This window comes from Cnephaeus nilssonii (assembly GCF_951640355.1).
Source record: "Cnephaeus nilssonii genome assembly, chromosome: 1".
Taxonomy (NCBI): Eukaryota; Metazoa; Chordata; class Mammalia; order Chiroptera; family Vespertilionidae; genus Cnephaeus; species Cnephaeus nilssonii.
This window is the reverse complement of record NC_137072.1, coordinates 51,518,845-51,539,002: the sequence shown is the minus strand read 5'-3', so window position 1 is coordinate 51,539,002 and position 20,158 is coordinate 51,518,845. Positions and strand designations below refer to the sequence as shown.

At 39.1% G+C, this 20,158-nt stretch overlaps 1 protein-coding gene across 1 annotated transcript in view; it reads left to right on the top strand.

Annotated features, from left to right (window-relative positions):
• METAP1 (methionyl aminopeptidase 1) overlaps window positions 1-20,158 on the top strand; it is a 68,313-nt gene that overhangs the window by 34,698 nt on the left and 13,457 nt on the right. The window contains exons 3-9 of the mRNA XM_079773184.1: window positions 2,832-2,944; window positions 3,865-3,925; window positions 9,323-9,414; window positions 10,304-10,387; window positions 12,838-12,976; window positions 16,072-16,203; window positions 19,267-19,410. Of these exons, the coding sequence (XP_079629310.1) occupies window positions 2,832-2,944; window positions 3,865-3,925; window positions 9,323-9,414; window positions 10,304-10,387; window positions 12,838-12,976; window positions 16,072-16,203; window positions 19,267-19,410 (765 nt within the window). The remainder of the gene's footprint in view (window positions 1-2,831; window positions 2,945-3,864; window positions 3,926-9,322; window positions 9,415-10,303; window positions 10,388-12,837; window positions 12,977-16,071; window positions 16,204-19,266; window positions 19,411-20,158) is intronic.

Below are 20,158 nucleotides of genomic sequence, written 5' to 3'. Positions count from 1 at the left end.
TGTTAAGAATTCCTTCTTTTTTATAGCAGCGTAGTATTCCATTGTGTAGATGTACCATAGTTTTCTAATCCACTCATCTGCTGACGGGCACTTAGGCTGTTTCCAAATCTTAGCTATGGTGAATTGTGCTGCTATGAACATAGGGGTGCATATATCCTTTCTGATTGGTGTTTCTGAGTTCTTGGGATATATTCCTAAAAGTGGGATCACTGGGTCAAATGGGAGTTCCATTTTTAGTTTTTTGAGGAAACTCCATACTGTTCTCCACATTGGCTGCACCAGTCTGCATTCCCACCAGCAGTGCACGAGGGTTCCTTTTTCTCCGCATCCTCGCCAGCACTTGTCGTTTGTTGATTTGTTGATGATAGCTATTCTGACAGGTGTGAGATGGTACCGCATTGTCGTTTCTTTTCTGTTTCTTTACTTTATATGTAATATTATCATTGTATTATCTTCCAGAGTAATGCGAATGGATTGGCTACTGGAACCTCCTCTTACCTCAGTTTCCTCATCTGTAAAATGAGGAAATTTGACTGGATTGTCTTGTTGTTTTTGTTGACTTCAGTCACCATGCTGTACATTCCATCACTAGAACATATTTCTTATAACTAGAATTTTGTATCTTTTGACCACCTTCATCCATTTCACCATTCCTCACTAGCTTAATATGGTATGATTTCATCTTTTCTTCCCCATTTTGTACTTTAAATATATTTTGTAAAGGGGGAGTTTTATTTTTCTCATATACTTCTATAATTACCTAAAGCCTGACTTTCAAAACTTGTGATAATGGCAGTAATCAGGAAAAGATGAGTGTGCCTTGGGAGGTATATAGGTTGACACTCGGAGGGATTTAATTCCTGCTATTCAAGGTCTATTTAGTGTTTGGTTTTTTGGTTTTTCATTGTAAATGGAGGTACAGTCAGTTTGCTGATGTGAGATACCATAGAGGGTCTGGTCTGTTCTGTGTGAAAAGGAGTCTTAGGTACATTTCACTAAATGCAACATTATCCTACTTAATAACAGAGTAATATGCAAATTAACCACCACTCCACTACACCCACAAGCCACGCCCACCAGCCATGCCCACATCCAATCAGAGCGAGTATGCAAATTAACCCCAACCAAGATGGCTGCCGCCAGAGAGCAGGAAGGAGACTTGGGTTTCCCTGGCAATGGAGGAAGCCAAGCTTTCCACACACCCTGGCCGGCCCAGGCCTCCACTCAAGGATACAAAGTTTCAATTATAGAAGATAAATCCCAAGAAAAATGGCAGCAGCCACGGAGCTGGAGAGAGCAGGCTAGGGTTGCCCCTGGCAACGGAGGAAGCCAAGCTTTCCACCTGCCCTGGCTGGCCTAGGCCTCCACTCCAGGCTATAAAGTTTCAATTATAGAAGATACATAAAATACCAGGGCCTCCGCTTGGGTCGCCAGGGGGCGTGGCCGGCCTGCAAACCACCACAGGCCCCTCGCCCAGCCGCCCCACGCCCCAAGGGAACCCCCACCCTGATCCGGGAAACCCTTCAGGGCAAACCAGCTGGCCCCCACTCATGCACCAGGCCTCTAGCCTATCTAATAAAAGAGTAATATGCAGATTGACCATCACTCCAACATACAAGATCAAGATAGCTGCCCCCATGTGGTCAAAGATCCTGCCCCTGTGTGGACACAAGATGGCCACCACAAGATGGCCAGCAGGGGAGGGCAGTTGGGAAGGACCAAGCCTGCAAGGGAGGGCAGTTGGGGGCAATCAAGCCTGCAGGGATGGCAGTTAAGGGTGACCAGACCAGCAGAGGAGGGAAGTTGGGGGCAAACAGGCTGGCAGGGGAGCAGTTAGACATCAATCAGGCTGACAGGGTAGTGGTTAGGGGGTTATTAGGCTGGCAGGCAGAAGTGGTTAGGGGCAGTCAGGAAGGCAGGCAGATGAGCAGTTGGGAGCCAGCAGTCCTGGATTGTGAGAGGGATCCCAGATTGGAGAGGGTGCAGGCTGGGCTGAAGGACACCCACCTCCCACCCCCCGTGCACGAATTTTGTGCACCGGGCCTCTAGTGTATTAATAACTGTGACCTGGTAAGGGGGGTGTGTGTGTGTGATTCTTAAATTTTTCTACTGAGGTTTCAGTAATTTTTAATTGATTGTTCCCTCCTCTTATCTTTACCTTTTTTTAAAAATTGATTTCAGAGATGAAGGAAAAGAGATAGAAACATCAATGATGAGAGAGAATTATTGATTGGCTGCCTCCTGCATGCCCCCCACTGGGGATCGAGCCCACAACCTGGGCATGTGCCCTTGACTGGAATCGAACCCGGTCCCTTCAGTCCGCAGGCCGTCGCTCTATCCACGGAGCCAAACCAGCTAGGGCTAGCTTTACCTTTTTCGAATTTCTTCTGTTACCCCCGAACTGAGAAAAGGCAAATGATGCTCATAAATTTTTTAAAGCAATTTGAAATACTGCCTTGGCTCAGACTTTATATGTACTCCAAAATGGGCTTTCTATAAATTGATCTTGTAGAGATTTAGCATTTGCTTGAGGACAGGAGTTCAACTATGAGCTGTTCCTAGTCAATAATGTATAAAAACTTACAATATGGTTAGCTTGGGCTTTTTCTCACAAGACACTGAGATCTTTGAGGTATCATAGGGTTGTAAACATAGCAAGAAAACCATAGCTTTGGTGATATAGGCTAAGGCAGGAGTTTGTTGGGTTTTTGTACCTGTACTCTTTGGTGTGGTGTTCACACAAGTTACAGTTAAAGAATGCTGCTGCTCAGTAGTTTGACCACTGAAGTATTTCTTCCTCTGTCCTGTTCTCTCATCCATCTATCACGTAGAAGATGAAAAGGCAAAGCGGGAATTGTCTTCCTGGAGTCTAGAAGGTGATATTAACACCGATCCATGGGCAGGTTATCGATACACGGGTAAACTCCGACCACATTATCCACTGGTGAGTAAATAAGGTAATAAACATTTAACGTTCTTAAAACCAATTTGCAGTTTACTAAAAATGATACCTGTAATTTGTATTCCAATTATGAATTATATAATCAGGATTAAGTTTACGTTCTAGCTCTTTTTATGGAACATTATTTAGAAGTTAATAGGGATAACTGGCAATTATGGAAGAAGAAAAAATTTTTAGATGAAAGGATTAAAACTTCTTTAATCTTAAAAAAGAAAATGGTAGAATGGATATTTTCTGGCTGGCGTGGTGGAAGTGTATATTGCTACCTTTCTAAAATTGTTTAACGTGATATAGTTCTACCTTAATTTTGATAGGGCTTTCCTGCCACTCCCATTCCTTCCTATGTTCTTGTCAGATGGGCTTCAGCACGTTAACATAGGAATCCATTTAATTTGAAATCTGTTTGCCATCCACAAATATTTACTTTTTTTTTTTTACTGATTTTTAAAAAATAAAAAATAATACATCTTTAAAATATTTGGGCAAATATCAACAATGTAAGAACATCTTTTTAATACTAGCTCCCAGAGATAATAATGAACATAGTGGTGTATATTTACTTAGAGATATAATTTATTGTTGTTGATAATTTGCCAGCTGGTTTGGAACAACATGGGCACCTGTTATCTGCTTGTGATGTTAAATCCTTAATGGCCCTGGCCACCCTCCCCACTTAGGATATTTAAGTGGCATTAGCACTAGGAAAATGAAGCTTAATCTTCATGAAATAGACATATTGTGATAATTAAGGTGTCATTTAAAACTTTTTTTTTCATTTAAATGAAATGAACTTTTTAGTGTTTTTCTTCACTTTTATTTCCTTTGTTAGTACATTTTAATAGTGATAATTACTTTCAGATTTGAATTGGTTTTAACTAACATATATCTTTTGATGTTTTTAGATGCCAACCAGGCCCGTGCCAAGTTATATTCAAAGACCAGATTATGCTGATCATCCTTTAGGTGAGTTTTGCTATGTTGATTCCTCAGTTTTCAGCTTGAGAGCCTGCTGACCACTGCAAAGAAAGGAGTGCTTTTCTTTGGAGAAATTTTTCAGTGCTGGATTTCTTTTTATTGTTTGTTTTTTGTTTTTGTTTTAGTGCTGAATTTCTAGTAAATGTAAACATAGCCTTTTAAACTAGAACATTTGAGAAAATTAAAGACTCTTCTTCCAAGAAATCTATCCAGTTCTGAAAATAATGTTTAGATGTTAAGACTACATTCAACATAATATTGAATTTTGTGTTTTTATATCAAATCCTAGATTTAAAAAAACATTTTGATTTAGCATGTTCTATACTTTAATTAAATAAAATGTATTTAGATAAAAACAGATTCTGGAGGCCTCAAATGAATGCCTAACTAAAGACTGGTCTGTAGAAGTAATAGCACCTAGTATTATTGGCAATGATTATAGTAATACTGGTGATGATTCTGTAAGTGATATTTTTTCATAACTATATGTCAGGCACTATGCTAAGTTCTCCTGGGGTGGATTCTGTTGTCTTCTCCATTTTATAGGTAATGAAGGTGAGAGACCCAGAGAAAATAGGTAATTTGTAGCACAAGTGGAGCACTCTCTGATCGTAGGGCCTGTAGGCATAATTTAGGTTGGATTATTTGAAATTACTGATTTTGCATGTCAAAAATTGTTGAATATTCATTTTCATGTGGTTTAATCTGGTAAGCTAAGTTGCCTTTGCTTTGTTCTCTAAGAAGTGAAGACATATTCATTTTTATGAATATAATTTTAAAACTTAGTTGAACTTCACTATTTCAGATACATTGAAGGAAAAGATGGTCTGAATGATAGATAGCTCTTGAGGATGTATAAGTTCATTACTCTGTTTAATATTTTCTAAAAATAGGTTTTCTTATTGATTTCAGAGAGAGGAAGGAAGAGGGAGAGATTAGAAACATCAGTGATGATAATCATTGATTGGCTGCCTCCTACTGGGGATCGAGACTGTAACCCAATGTGCCTGTCCTGTTCATGGGTCGACGCTCAACTACTGAGCCCCACCGGCTGGGCTGTATTTAATATTTTTTAATGTAGTTTTTAAAATCAACATAGACGTGGTAAATTCTGATAGGATAAAATGTTACATAGTGAAAAGTAAGTCCTACTCCCCAGAGGTAGAATCACTATTAACAGTTTCTTGCAAAACTTTCCAGAGATCTTTTATATGTGTATACACATTAGCCCCTCACCCTAATTATACACAGTAGAACCAAACTATATACACCTTTTCACCATGCTTTATTCTTTTTTATTTTCACCTTGTTTTATTCTCTTAATAGATCTTGCAAATATTCTTTCTTTTTAATGACAAGTATTTCATTATGTGGATACATCATAATTTATTAAACCAGACTCCTACTAATGTATGTTTAGATTATTTTCAGGTTTTTACTTGTTTGACTGTAGTAACTATTCTTGCATGTGAGAGTATTTCTGTAGGTCAGTTGCCTAAAGTAAAACACCTAGATCAAGGAATACATGTATTTTTTAATATTGAGAGTTATAACAAATTTGAGCAATTTTGCCAGTTGTCATTTTCATTAAAAACCATATAGGAGTCTTTTTTTCCTTATCTTCCCTAACATAGAGTGTTTTCAAGCTATAGGAATTGTGCTAATCTGAAAGATGATATTTTGTGTTACTTTAATTTGTATTTTTAAATTATGAAGAAGATTAAGCATCTTTTTATACATCTGTCTATTCATCTTAGCCCTTTCCCAATTAGGTTACTAGTTTTTTCCATACTGATTTATAAGTGTTCTTTCTCTACTAAGGAAAATAATCCTTTGATGTGTGTTCTATAAAAGGTTTTTCCCAATTGAACATTTTGTCTTTGTTTATAGCATTACATTTATGGCAAACTTTCAACATTTTTCTGTAATAAAATTTATCAGTGTTTTCTTTGAGGTGTTTATAGCTTAATGACCTAGGAAGACTTTTTTGGTTCAGAGATTATTATAAAATGACTAAAGGCCCAATGCATGAAATTCGTGCAAGAGTAGGCCTTCCTTTTCCCGGCTGCCGGCACCAGCTTCCCTCTGGCACCTGGCACTGGGGCTTCCCTCTGGCCACTGGAAGGCACCCGGGACCTGGGCTTCCCTCGCACCCCCAGTATTAGGAATTAAATACAAATGTAACTTTATTTTTCTCCTGAAGAATACCTGGTTGTCACACCACTAGTTATTTAAAATACCAGTTCTTTTTTTCCCCCCTGATTTAAAATGCAGCCTATACAATTGTATTAAATTCTCACAAGTCTTTGAGTCTGTTTTTGGATTCTGTTCTGTTTCATTAACCCATTTGTCTCATCATGTGCCATTGCCAAACTCTTAATTATTATAGGTATATAATGTTTTAATATTTGGTAGGCCTTATTGCCCCCACCTTTCCTCTTTTTCAGAATTTTCCTGGCTATTCTTGCATGTTTGTTTTTGCATGTGAAATTTGGAATTAGCTTGTCCCCAAAATATCCTGTTGCCATTTTTTAATTGGGGTAGTATTAAATTTATAGACTAATTTTGGAAGAATTGACACCTTTACAATATTGAATCTTCCTATCCAAGAACAGGGTATGTTTTTCTATTTTATTTAAGTCTCTTTTTCTATCTCAGTGGTATTTTAAAACTTTCTTCATTAGGTCTTATATTTAGTTAATTTCTGGATATTTTATCTTTTTTAGTTCTTGTAAATAGTATCTTCTATATTTTCTAGCTCATTGTTTGTATATGGGCAAGCTATTGATTTTGACATATTTAACTTACAATCTGCCAACTTGCTAAATTATTATTTCATTCACCAGGTGTCCCCTTATTTTAGGGATATATAATCATATCTGAAATTGGTAAAGATTTTGTCCTTTTCTTTCTAATTTAATATGTCTTATTTCTTTTTCTTGTTTAACATACCTGCTACTACTGTCAGAACAATGTTAAATAGTGGTGCTGACATGAGCATTCCATGATATGGGTTGTTGGCTTGAGGTTTATATTTGTCATGCTGACCATGTTATCAGAATTATTTTTCTAGATGATCATTTATTTTTCCTTCCTTAATCTATGGCTGTGAGGAATTATATGACTAGATTTGTTAATGTGTTTTTCCACTTATGTCATTGGGTATTAGATGTATTTTGGATTCTGTTTAATAATATTTTAGTTGGGATTTTTATATCCACATTTATTTAAAAATATTAATTCATGGTTTCTTATATTCTTTATGTCAGATTTTGAAATAATTATTATATTGGCTTTAATATTTTTACCAGGTGTACTGGTTAATAACGTGGATTTTTTTCAATCGATGGAGTTACACATATGTTGATATATATGCAATTTGATATGTATGCTATTTTGATGTATTGACAGCAAGCTTCAAAATTTCATATGTCAAATTTTCTGAAGGTGTTAACATCATAGATATTTTTACGCTTAAAAATGTTGAATTTCTTGTCAAAAAAACATTAGCGGGAAGTTTTAATTTGTTACTTTATTTTGAAGAAAAGTGCTGCTGAATACTTTGGGAAGCTTATGGTAAACATGCTCCATCTCAAGATACGTGTGAACGCTGGTTTAAACGCTTTTAAAGTGATGATTTCTATATGAAAGACAAAGAACATCCAGGTCACCCGAAAAAGTTTGAAGACCAACAATTACAAGTATTTTTGGATGAAGATGCGTGTCAAACTCAAAAACCGCTTGCAGAAAGATTAAATGTTGCTCAGCAAACAATTTCTGATGGTTTACAAGCAATGGGAAATATTTTAAAGGAAGGAAAATGGGTGCCACATCAACTGAACGAAAGACAAATGGAAAAACCGAAAAGTCATCAGTAAAATGTTGCTTCAGCGGCACAAAAGAAAGTGTTTTTTTGCATCGAAATGTGACTGGCAATGAAAAGTGGATTTATTTTGAGAATCCCAAACACACAGAATCATGGGTTGATCCAGGTCAATCATCAACATCGACTGCAAGACCAAATCGCTTTGGAAAGAAGACAATACTCTGCGTTTGGTGGGATCAGGAAGGTGTGGTGTATTATAAGCTTCTAAAACGAGGTAAAACTGTTAATACTGATTGCTACCAACAACAATCGATTTGAACCATGCTTTGATTGTGAAATGACCAGAATGTGCCAGAAGACACAGCAAAGTAATTTTGCTTCATGATGACGCACCATCACACACTTCAAAACCAGTTAAAGACACGTTAAAAGATCTTGCCTGGGCAGTATTAACCCACCTGCCTATTCACCAGACCTTGCTCCTTCAGATTACCACTTGTTCCAATTGATGGCACACCCACTTTCTGAGCAGCACTTCAAAACATATGAAGAAGTGGAAAATTGGGTCTCTGAATGGTCTGCCTCAAAACAGGAAAAGTTCTATTGGGATGGTATCCACAAATTACCTGAAAGATGGGGAAATGTGTAGCTAGTGATGGACATTACTTTGAATAAAGCACTTTTGATGTTTCTCTTGAAATTATCGTGTTTTCTTTGATTACAAAATCTGCATTATTAACCGGCACACCTGGTAAATATATGAATAATTTGAGTTAAGGTAATTTTATTAATGAAGATTCTTAGGGGAAAAAAAGATTCGTGATAGTACTTACCCCTACTCTATATAATATAATCTATTATTTTCTATTCCATTTATTTACTTGATGGATCACAAACAGCAGTTTGAAAAACGCTGACTTAGGTTCCTATTAAAAAAATAAATGTGTATAATTGATTCATCAGTTGTTGGTATATAGTTTCCTTATTAGATGATGATCATGAAAGCAGTTTGTAAATTGTGTGGTACTATTAAAATGTGAGTAATTTACTGACTTTTACTACAGGCAGTGTATAAGTACTCCATATTGACTGAGTTCTCATAGATCTGTGTATTTGTTCTTTAGAATTCGTCCTTCAGTTTACTTAGCAAATGTCCTTTTCGTGTTGAAAATATTAAAAAAAAAAATCCAACCAGGCCCTAACCTGTTTGGCTCAGTGGATAGAGCGTCGGCCTGTGGACTGAATGGTCCCAGGTTCTATTCCAGTCAAGGGCATGTACCTTGGTTGCAGGCACATCCCCAGTGGGGGGTGTGTAGGAGGCAGCTGATTGATATTTCTCCCTCATCGATGTTTCTAACTCTCTATCCCTCTCCCTTCCTCTCTGTGAAAAATCAATAAAATGTATTTTTAAAAACATCCAACCGGGATTCTTCTAAATTATGAAATATCATTATGTGAAATAGTGAAACTTGACTATTATTATGTCATCAGGGAGATAATTATGACTAATACTACATATTTCCGTTCATTTGGCTTTACTTACTGATTTTCCTTTCCAGGAATGTCTGAATCTGAACAAGCTCTTAAGGGTACTTCTCAAATTAAATTACTGTCATCGGAAGATATAGAAGGGATGCGACTCGTATGTAGGGTAAGAGTTTTTCACCTCATGGGGTAGAGCACGTTTCAACAGTTACTAGACAGGAAGGCAGTGACTTGCTGAATTACAAAGGGTGGACGTGCTCTTATTAAGTGAAGTCACATGTTCACATTTTTCTAAGGAAAAAAGGAAGAATTGCTGTTGTTTGTTTGATATTTATTTAATCCTCACTTGAGATATTTTTTCCATTGATTTTTAGAGAGAGTGGAAGGGATGGGGAAAGACAGAGAGAGAAACATTGATGTGAGAGAGACAGATTGATTGGTTGCCCCCCACTCACGCTCCAACCAGAGCAGAGGGATCAAGGCTGCAACCTGAGATACATTCCCTTGACCAGGATTGTGACTCTTAAGTCCGCAGGCCAATGCTCTAACCACTGACCAAACCGGCTGGGGTGATATTGCTGATTTAGAAAAAGTTTTTATTCAGTGCTTAAAAGTGATTGGATACTAATTTTCTTTGATAATCTGGAGAAATTTATGTTTCCATCACTTATGTGCTGTGATTCTTTGAGGGAAATCATTCATCTACTCTTTTACTTCCCTCCCTTCCCTTCCCCATTATAGAAATATGACAGGACTCAATCTCTACCAGTTGATCATTGTGTAGACTACTTAAGATGTGCATTTTCACATAGAAATCAGTCAGATTTACTTATTAAGCTATTTACTAGCTAGCCCAATTTTATTTATGTATTTACACACACATGTGTATTGATGGGCATCAGAAATACAAATGGTTTTAAAAAATGGCAGGATTATAACCTTCAAGGTGAGGTGCACTTTATGAATCTTCGCAAAATCTGTGATAGGGCAGAGGGTACAGATTTCTGTTTCTGTTTCCTTTCTTCTGGAATGTAACAAGGGTTTCTCTTTTACAGCTTGCTAGAGAAGTCCTGGACATTGCTGCTGGGATGATTAAACCAGGTGTAACTACTGAAGAAATAGATCATGCTGTGCACTTAGTAAGGACTTTAATTTTATGTTTTAACATTTTTCACATTATTTAATGTTTTAGACTACTGAGAATTAAACTTAAGTTCTGAATGTCTAAAGTAACTTGGCTATGTTAATTTGAAAGCAAATTTTTACTTTATTTTAAATATGGAAAATATTCAGTAGTCATTATTTCCGTCTTTAAGCATCTATGAAATACCTTGTTTCTGAAACCTCACATTTCATAACATTTTAGTTTAGCTTTTATAAAATGATTAATTTTATTGGCACTTGAACTAAATCATGCCACTACATACATCAAATACTCTGAAATAAAAAGAATACAAGTTCTCAAACTAGATTAGTGGAAAAAATGTTCCCTTTCATACCCACAGTAACAAGGCAATAAATAGACCAGACACAGTATGGGGCAAATGTAGGTTTACAGTTGTGAGTATACAAAACACAGTTTATTCTTGTATTATTTATTAATTATTGTATTATTTTCCATATGAATAACTATAAACATACTTTTGCCCTACCCTGTATTTGTAGTAAATATAATATAGACCCTATAGTAGATGAGTGTACACATTATATGAATAAATTGTTCACAAAAGAAGAGCAATAACTAGTTAAGAAATCACCTGGAAAACTAATTAAATTTACTCTGGTCATCAAACAAATGCAAATCATGAAGGTCTACTATATTACTAAGTACTAGAGGCCCAATGCACAAAAATTCATGCAAGAGTAGGCCTTTCTCCCCCAGGTTGTTCCACCGGCTTCCCTCCGGCACCTGGGACCCAGGCTTTGCTCTGGCCCCAGCTTTGTCCAGAAGTATGTCCGGAATGATGCCCAGCAGAACATTTGGTCTAATTAGCATATTACTCTTTTATTATTATAGATTTTTAAAAATGCTTATATCCACTGCCTATTTGGGGATAATGAAATGTGGTGGTATGATTGTAAAGTGGGACAATACTTTTGAAAGGAAATTTGACAATGTGTTTTGAGCATAAAAATGGTTTAAAAACATATTCAGACTTTTATAAACTTTGATTTTTGGCTATTGTTCCATATGTGATAAAATACGTAGTGTGCAGTAATAGCACCTTGAGTCCTCCTGTGGGCCAGGTACATGCTTCTTTTACTCACTGAATACCCTACAACTCCACGAGAGAGATGCTGCTAGCACCTCCATTGAATAGGTAAGGAAACTGAGACAGAGAGGTTAACTTGCCTACAGTTACATAACCTGTGATGGAGTTGACATTTTTAGTCACGAGAATCTGTTGTAAGAAACATAGAAGTATATTGTTAAGCAAGGCAAAAGTGATAGGTAGTTATTGGCAAAGAGTGATATTTTTTGTAATTGAGGAAATAATTTAAATTTCAAATAATAGTGTAATTGTCAATAAAGTTATTGTGTGCAACTATTTAAAAATTATTAGTCTGAAGACTGTGTGGTAGTGTGGAAAGAAAAATTATATATGCTGTGACTACCACTGTGTAAAAATATCATAGTAAAATAGGACTTGTTATGGAAAACCAGACCATTTTCATAGAGGTTTCTTTGTTTTTCCACATGAATGTAGTAATTAAAATGTCTATAGAAGTACTTTACCATTTCTTAGTTATACTAAGTATTAATCTTTTGGTTATAGGTATATAGGCTAGTTCTGTATGATAAATTATAATTACACTAGAGGCCTGGTGCATGAATTCGTGCACCAGTGGGGTCCCTCAGCCTGGCTTGCAGGATTGGGCAAAACCGGCTCTCTGACATTCCCTGAGGGGTCCCGGATTGCGAGAGGGCGCAGGCCAGGCCGAGGGACCCACCGGTGCACGATCGGGGCTGGAGAGGGACACAGGAGGTTGGCCAGCCGGGGAGGGACCGCAGAAGGGCTCCAGGGCATGTCCGGCCCATCTCGTCTAGTCCCCATCAGCTGGACCCCAGCAGCAAGCTAACCTACCGGTCGACTGTCTGCCCCCTGGTGGTCAGTGCATGTCATAGCAAGCAATTGAGTGGCCTTAGCATATCATTAGCATATTATGCTTTGATTGGTTGAATGGCCGACCAGTTGACCAGACAACTTAGCATATTAGGCTTTTATTATATAGGATTAAAAGTACATGTTAATATTTACTTTAAATATTATCTTTTTACTTGAAATAATACATTTTTCATAAGTAGTTAATTCTACACTAAAATCTTCATATTTGTATATATTTGTAATATGTAAATTTGCTTTTCCTTTGCCATTATCAGGAATTTGGATTGGTTTTGCCTATAGGCTGTCTGACAAACACAAATCCTATTGTAACAACTGCTATTTCTAAAATAAAATATTAAGCAAATTTTTCATTTAAAAGCATCTGTACAACAAATATTTTCAGTTTTTAAATTTTAAAATCTGGTTAATTGGACAAGATTACACATTCCAAATTATTTTCTCTATATTTTAATTTATTGTAGGCATGCATTGCAAGAAATTGCTATCCTTCTCCATTGAATTATTATAATTTCCCAAAGTCTTGTTGTACTTCAGTGAATGAAGTTATCTGTCATGGAATTCCAGACAGACGGCCCTTGCAAGAAGGTGATATTGTTAACGGTAAGAAATATGTAAGTGTGACTTTGGTCACTATGAGTAAAGAAACAACACAGTTTGGTGGGTGTCTGATAATGACTTGTGTTTTCTTCACTGGCTTCCTGTCTTTAACTTATCCTTTTTCATATTTAAAATTTTAAATCTTAAGTCTGTGAAAACCTTTTTTATGGTGTTAAGATACTTCTAGTATGATGCCTTTGGTACAGCATGTATTTCTTTAATGCAGATTATCATGTGATTGATAAATAGGTGAAAGGTGTCAGTGAAGTGTGGGAGTAATGTTGATTCAAGTGAGAGTTTTTTCTTTTAGTTCACTAATGGTTTTGAAGAGCTTAGGGCAGATTTTCTTACAGATAAAGAGAAATCCTTAGTAATACTAGTATATGAAAACCTTAAGAAAAAAGCTAGAAATCTTGCAGAAGTGCCTTCCTTATAAGAAATTAAGCTCTCTTATGCAGAGGAAGAAGCTACCAGACATTTTCCTCTGAGATAAAAACAATGTTGAAGAAGACTCCTCTAGATGGTAATTTTAATATTGACGAACTTGGTCTCTTTAGTAATCCAGCCTCTTCAAGGATCTACATATCAAGCAAGGTAACATGATCCCACATGTTGAAGGTTGCAGAGACTGTACCAACTGATGCTGGCTGTGAATACTAGTGGAGACACTGTTTTTACTTGGATTGTTATTGCTCTAATTAGGGTATCTGTTTATAAAGTTCCAGAGGTTGTGAGGTGCCTGCCCATCCCTGTTTTTTATATAAACCCTGTTATTTATTACATGCATAATGTGTGAGGTTTTTTAGGAATGTGTGTGTCATGCTAGAGCCAACACAACTGTACTGTGATATTGTGGGCTGATTGAAAATTCGAGGTTTAAAAATACTCATTGAATGTGCTTTCTAGTATAGGTTTAGTGTATTATAATGGTGTAGTAATAATCTGTATTCTTCTTCTTTTTTTTTTCTAAATCCTCACCCACGGAAATTTTTCCATTGATTTTTGGAGAGAGTGGAATAGAGAGGGAAAGACAGAGAGAAATACCAATGTGAGAGAAACACATCAATTGGTTGCCTTCTGCATGAGCCCTAACCAGGGCCTGGGCCAGGGAGGAGTCTGCAACTAAGGTACATACCCTTGACCAGAATCGAACCCTGGACTCTTCAGTCCGCAGGCCTACGTTCTATCCACTGAGCCAAACCGGCTAGAGCAATAATCTGTATTCTTAAACATGGGGACAAAGAGAAGGATGAATATTCACAAATAAGTGAAAGGCAAATGAGTTTTTGAAAAATAAGTGAAGAGTAGTATAAGTTTTTCTGTTTATTGATTCACCAAGAGGAGGAAAAACTGGTTGAATAAATTAAAGCAGTATTTTCTGTTTAATGTCAAATGTAACAAAGTCTTTTATTTAATGTTATTAACTCAGGTTATTGATCTTGCACGAATGTGTCCTGGATGCATAAATGATCAATTATACTATCTAACCTAATAATAGACAAACATGCAAATTGACCGCACCTTCGCTACGCCCACAGCCAATCAGAGCGAACAAGATGGCGGTTAATTTGCATATGCGGGCGCTGAGCAGCCTGGGTCCCATAAACATCCTCCAGACCCAGGCCGCTCAGAGCCTGTAGGCCCGCGCTTAGGTCCTGAGCGGCTGGGGCCCAGAACACCCCCTGGCCACTGGGAGCCTTGGCGGGGCGGGAACATTCCCATGTCGCCATAGCACGCGGGAATGTTCCCGCCCCCAAACACTTGCAGAGGTCTGGGGTCTGGGAAACATCCTCCAGACCCAAGCCGCTCAGATCCTGTAGGCCTGCGCTTAGGTCCTGAGTGGCAGGGGGCCCAGAACGCCCCCTGGCCACTTTGAGCCTATAGGTGCAGGAGCCAAGGGGCTGGGGGTGGGGCGGGGCGGAAACATCCCTTGTCACCATAGTGCCCCCAGCCGCTTGGGAATGCTCCAGCACCAAGAGGCAGTTTGGGTCCACGCCCCCAGCCTGGCGCACATGATGGGGGGCGGGCTGCTGGCCTCTGGGGTGTGTGGAGACCCTTGGCGGCTACCGCTGCGTGCGACCCAGGGGTCCCTGCATGCCCCCCTAGCCTGGCGCCCATGGTCAGGGAGGCAACCAATCAAAGTGTCCCTCTCTTCCACATTCTAAAAATCAATGGGAACATACCCTCAGGTGAGGATTAAAAAAAAATGCATATCCTATGAAAGACACATCTTGAAAATGCCTAAAGAAAGTTGTCATTTTTTCTTGGTGAAGGGACTGGAGTCCGTGTTGATGAAAACACCTTGGTGGCTGCGGTGACTGGCAGTGGCTGCAGCAGCAGGGTGATGGGGCTGGTGCCTTCCCCTGATCAGCCCGGTTGCCTCCCACAAAGGAGCATGGGGAGCGGGCCTAAGCCATCAGTAGGACATCCCCTGAGGGCACCCAGTATGTGAGAGGGGGCAGGTTGGGCTGAGGGACCCCCAACCCCAGTGCACGAATTTCGTGCACCGGGCCCCTAGTAAGAGTAATAAAAGCCCGCTGTCTGTTTTGTGCTGTGTGACCATGTCTCTGTTCTCCACAGTGAGTTCAGTTGTATTGTAGATAAGGAGTGTCTGTCAGGCAGTAACTGTACATCCATTGGGGTCTAATAGAAGAATACAGAAGTTATCTTTCTCATTACGCTGCTTGATGCTGTCATGTTGGAGAAATGACTTAGATTTTGAAATAAAAACAGATGTGGTCTTAATTCCTGGCTAGTGTCGCTCAGTGGTAGAATGTTGGCCTGCATGCCCAAGGGTTGAGGGTTCAATTCGGTCAAGGGCATGTACCTGGGTTGCAGGTTCTTTCCCTGACCCCAGTCAAGGCATGTGCCGGAGGCAACCAATCAATGTGTTTCTCTCACATTGCTGTTTCCCTCCCTCCTTTCCCTCCCTTCTTCCCTCCCTCCCCCCCATTCCCTCCTTTCCTCCCTCTTTTCCCCTCTCCCCCTCCTTCCCTTTCATTCTCTCTTAAAAAAAATCAATGGAAAAAATATCCTTGGGTGAGGATTAACAAAACCAAAACCAAACGTGGTCTTTATATTTGCACATTCTTTTGCAGTGGACATCACTCTTTATCGCAATGGCTATCATGGGGACCTGAACGAGACGTTCTTTGTTGGCGATGTGGATGAGGGAGCACTGAAGCTGGTTCAGACGACGTATGAGTGCTTGATGCAAGCCATCGACGCAGGTCAGCCTCCGTGCCGGGCACCCGTGGACCTGCCTGTGTTGATGGGTTTCGAATGACTCGTCACTGCACGAGGCATTCCTGTCCCTGCCAGCCTTGCCTCTCTCCTACAAGAGTGAGGTGTGGGTTTTCAGTGATGGTTTGAGGATGATTTGGAATCCCTTGATGAGAATGGACTGAATGATTGCCTCTCACCCATTGACTCTTCTGTGATTTTATCTTTCTATGGCTGACAAATGAGGAGGAATGTGTGGATAGTTGGTTTTGACTATAATTTTTTTCCCTATGTTTTATTCTTTAGTAAATATTATGTTCTCATAAAAAACGAAAACAGGATGCTAGACTCTGAGGGAAAAATGAATGATCCTCCTTTACACTTGCCTCTCCTCTTTTCTTTTTATATCTCTCTTTTCTCCAGAGGTATTCACTTTTAATAGGTTTTTTCCCCTCCTCTGTGCATTAACACACACACACACACACACACACCCTTATGTGTATGTGGTTAGTTAGGATGAATGGAATAATAATTGTAGTATTCTGTAATTTGGTACTTTTTAACTTACAGTACTTGAGGAATCTTTCCACATTAGCTCATGTACCTGTATGCATAGTCTACTGCATTCTTTTAATGGCTATATATTCCATAATATAAAATTTTCTACAACTATTCGCTATTGGACTTTGGTGTTTTCTAGATGTCTTGCTATAGTGAATATCTTTGGGTAGAGGTGTTTTTCTGTAGGATTTTTCTTAGGCTCTCTTTGTCCATGCAAACAATTCATCCAGCGTTTATTTTTTTGGCTTGCTTAAGCTATAGCTTGTGAGGAGAGAGAAGGAAAGGCTTTGTTGCAAATATTAACAGTCTATTACCAAACAGGACAGTTTGAGGGCAAATAAATTTTCAGTTGAAATCCATAGCATTTCAGCTTTATTGTTCAGTGCTCTATCCCTGTCTCTCCACACCCACTCCACCACCACAAAAAATAAAATAACCTTGTTCTATCATCAACAAAGTATTGTGTAGGACAGAATTCTTTGCAAGTTATCTCTAATAATAGAAATTCATTGTTTTTATTGTTTTTAGTTCATTTAACATGCATGGGAGATAATGACATTTGTACTAATTTAATGAAGTTGGAGGAATGAAAAATGAAAGCATGTGATAGTTTCATGTATCAATATGTATGTTTTCTTTTTACATATTCCTTGTTGATTATTTTCTTTAAATATATTCTTATTGATTTCAGAGAGGAAGGGAAAGGGAGAGAGAGAGAGAGAAACATCAATGATGAGAGAGAATCATTGATCAGCTGCCACCAGCACGCCCCCATTGGGAATTGAGCCCGCAACCCAGTCATATGCCCTTTACCAGAATCAAACCTGTGACCCTTCAGTCCACAGGCCGACGCTCTATCCACTGAGCCAAGCCGGCCAGGGCCCCTGTTGATTATTAAAAGGAATATAATACTCCTAGTGGTTTTGTATGATGAGAACTTGAGTGTTTAGTTTCTCATTTGTGGAAGCTTTAGTTTTAAATAATTGTTAGGGTTTCTGCCAGATAATGTGTTCATGTTTATATCCTTTTTGATTCTCTGAGTTGATTGAAATAACCAGACTCCTGAAATGTTACTTTACAAAGACTTGCAAAGAAACTACCAGAAACCAAAGTCATAATAACATAGCCAGGAAAGAACAAGTTGCTTAATCTCGGGAAGGTGCTTTGTATGTGTCGTGTCTGTCCTATTTTTCCACTAATTTGGCTGTGCATAGAAATGCTGAGCCACTGGAACGCTTGACCACTAGTTGAAATTTGCCTTCTTCAATAGGGTTTCTCAGCCTACACATTAATGGCATTTTGTATCTGATAATTGTTTGTTTGAGGGGCCTGCCTTGTGCATTGTAGGTTGCTGGGTAGCATCTCTAGTTGCTACCCACTAGATGCCATTTGTACCACCACTTCTTGTTGTGGCAACCAAAAATATCTACAGATATTACTGCATGCACCCTTGGGACCAGGATTGCCTCTGCTTTGAGAATTAAGGAGGAATCTCCCCTTTCACTCTCCCTCATTATTGATGAGCAGGGATTTTCTTTATTTGCTACTGTCCAACATGGGTTAAAATTTTGCTTTTCTTCCCATTGACTGGGGTTGATAGGAAGGCTTGATGGGAATGCAAGAATATCATTATGAAAGTCAGCATGGTTCCTCAAAATCATTAACCTCCCACCCCCAAAAATGTCAAGCTGGAACATCTGGTTAAGAGCAAGTAAGTGTTAATTAAAATGATTCCTGAGCTTTTTTTTGCCCAGAAATTTGATGAGCTGGAGAAGGTATGTTGTACCTGAACCTCAGGTTGAAATTAGGCAGAGGAGGAGACTAGGGAGTCGGAGGACACCCAGAACTGTGGCTGGATTCCCCAGGAGAGGGCAAGGCCCCGTGCAAGGGTCTCAGTGCCAGGAGTTTTCACAGCAATGAGAACCAGTTCTTTTGGTTTTTATGGAAATAGAAGTAAAAGTCATAAAAATGAAATGAAGTAGGAAGTATATACAAGTGAGAAGTACCTTTCTGTACCTAACCCCCAGAGGCGACTGTGAATAATTTGAGAACCACATTTATGAGGATGAAGAAGTCCCAAGGATGTAATTCTTTGAGAAGTTGATGAGACTGAAGCTCAGGACAAGTCAAGTTACTTTGGACATTCCTTTTTCTCCTGATGCTCTTTCCTCTCTTATCTCTTCCTCTCACTTTAATAGAATAGCACACTTGACCTTAGGGAAGGAGAGAAGTGTGTTTTCCATTCTGTTTATTCAGAAAGCAAAAGGTGCCTCCCCCCATTTACTCTATGCATTTCCACATCAAAGGAGGAAGTACAGGTGCTACTGGTTTGAATCACCCCTTTGCCATTTACTGCCAGAATAGCTTCTCTGTGCCTCAGGTTCCTCATCTGGAAGTTTCAGCTTGCAGGCCTATAAAGCATTCAGAAAGGTTCTTGGCACATTGATAGTAATTGCTTAGTAAACGTTAGCTTTTATTACTGTTTCATAAGTCTTCTCTTTCCCTTTTAGTGAAACCTGGCGTTCGATACAGAGAACTGGGAAACATTATTCAGAAGCATGCCCAAGCAAATGGCTTTTCAGTTGTTCGAAGCTACTGTGGGCATGGAATCCATAAGCTTTTTCATACAGCCCCCAATGTACCCCACTATGCCAGTAAGTACTGTCCAAAGATTTGGTATTTGTTAACCATTTATTCACCAAAATTTATTCAAACATTTAACAGGGCCTACTATTTTGTATTTATTAGAATAATCTACTAGCTGTTATAAATCGACCCTAGAAATGTATATTTGCTCAAACACAATACATGTTTACATGTACATTTTGTTCACATAACAGTCCAAGGCATGTGTGTTTGATCACTGTGGGAGTTTCCCTCCTAATCTATAGATACTAGAAGCCAGGTGCATGAAAATCATGCACTCTGGAGGCGGGGGAGGGTGATCCCTCAGCCCGGCCTGTGCCCTCTCGCAGTCAGGGAGCCCTCTGGGGATGTCCAACTGATGGCTTAGGCCTGCACCCCATGGACATCCTTAGTGCTGCCGCGGAAGCGGGAGAGGCTCCCGCCACCACCACTGCACTTGCCAGCCATGAGCCTGGCTCAGGGCTTCTGGCTGAGTGGCGCTCCCCCTGTGGGAGCGCACTGACCACCAGGGGGCAGCTCCTGCATTGAGTGCCTGCCCCCTGGTGGTCAGTGCACGTCAGAGTGATTGATTGTTCTGCCATTAGGTCAATTTGCATATTACCCTGTAATTATATAGGATTGGGGAAGGGGGAAGCATTGGAGGGGTATGCTTGGGAGGTTTTAATGAGCCAGCCTGGACTTGGGATAATCACATATACTTTTCATTTGCAGAAATTTAGTCACATGGCTACACTAATTGTAAGGGAGGTTAAGAAT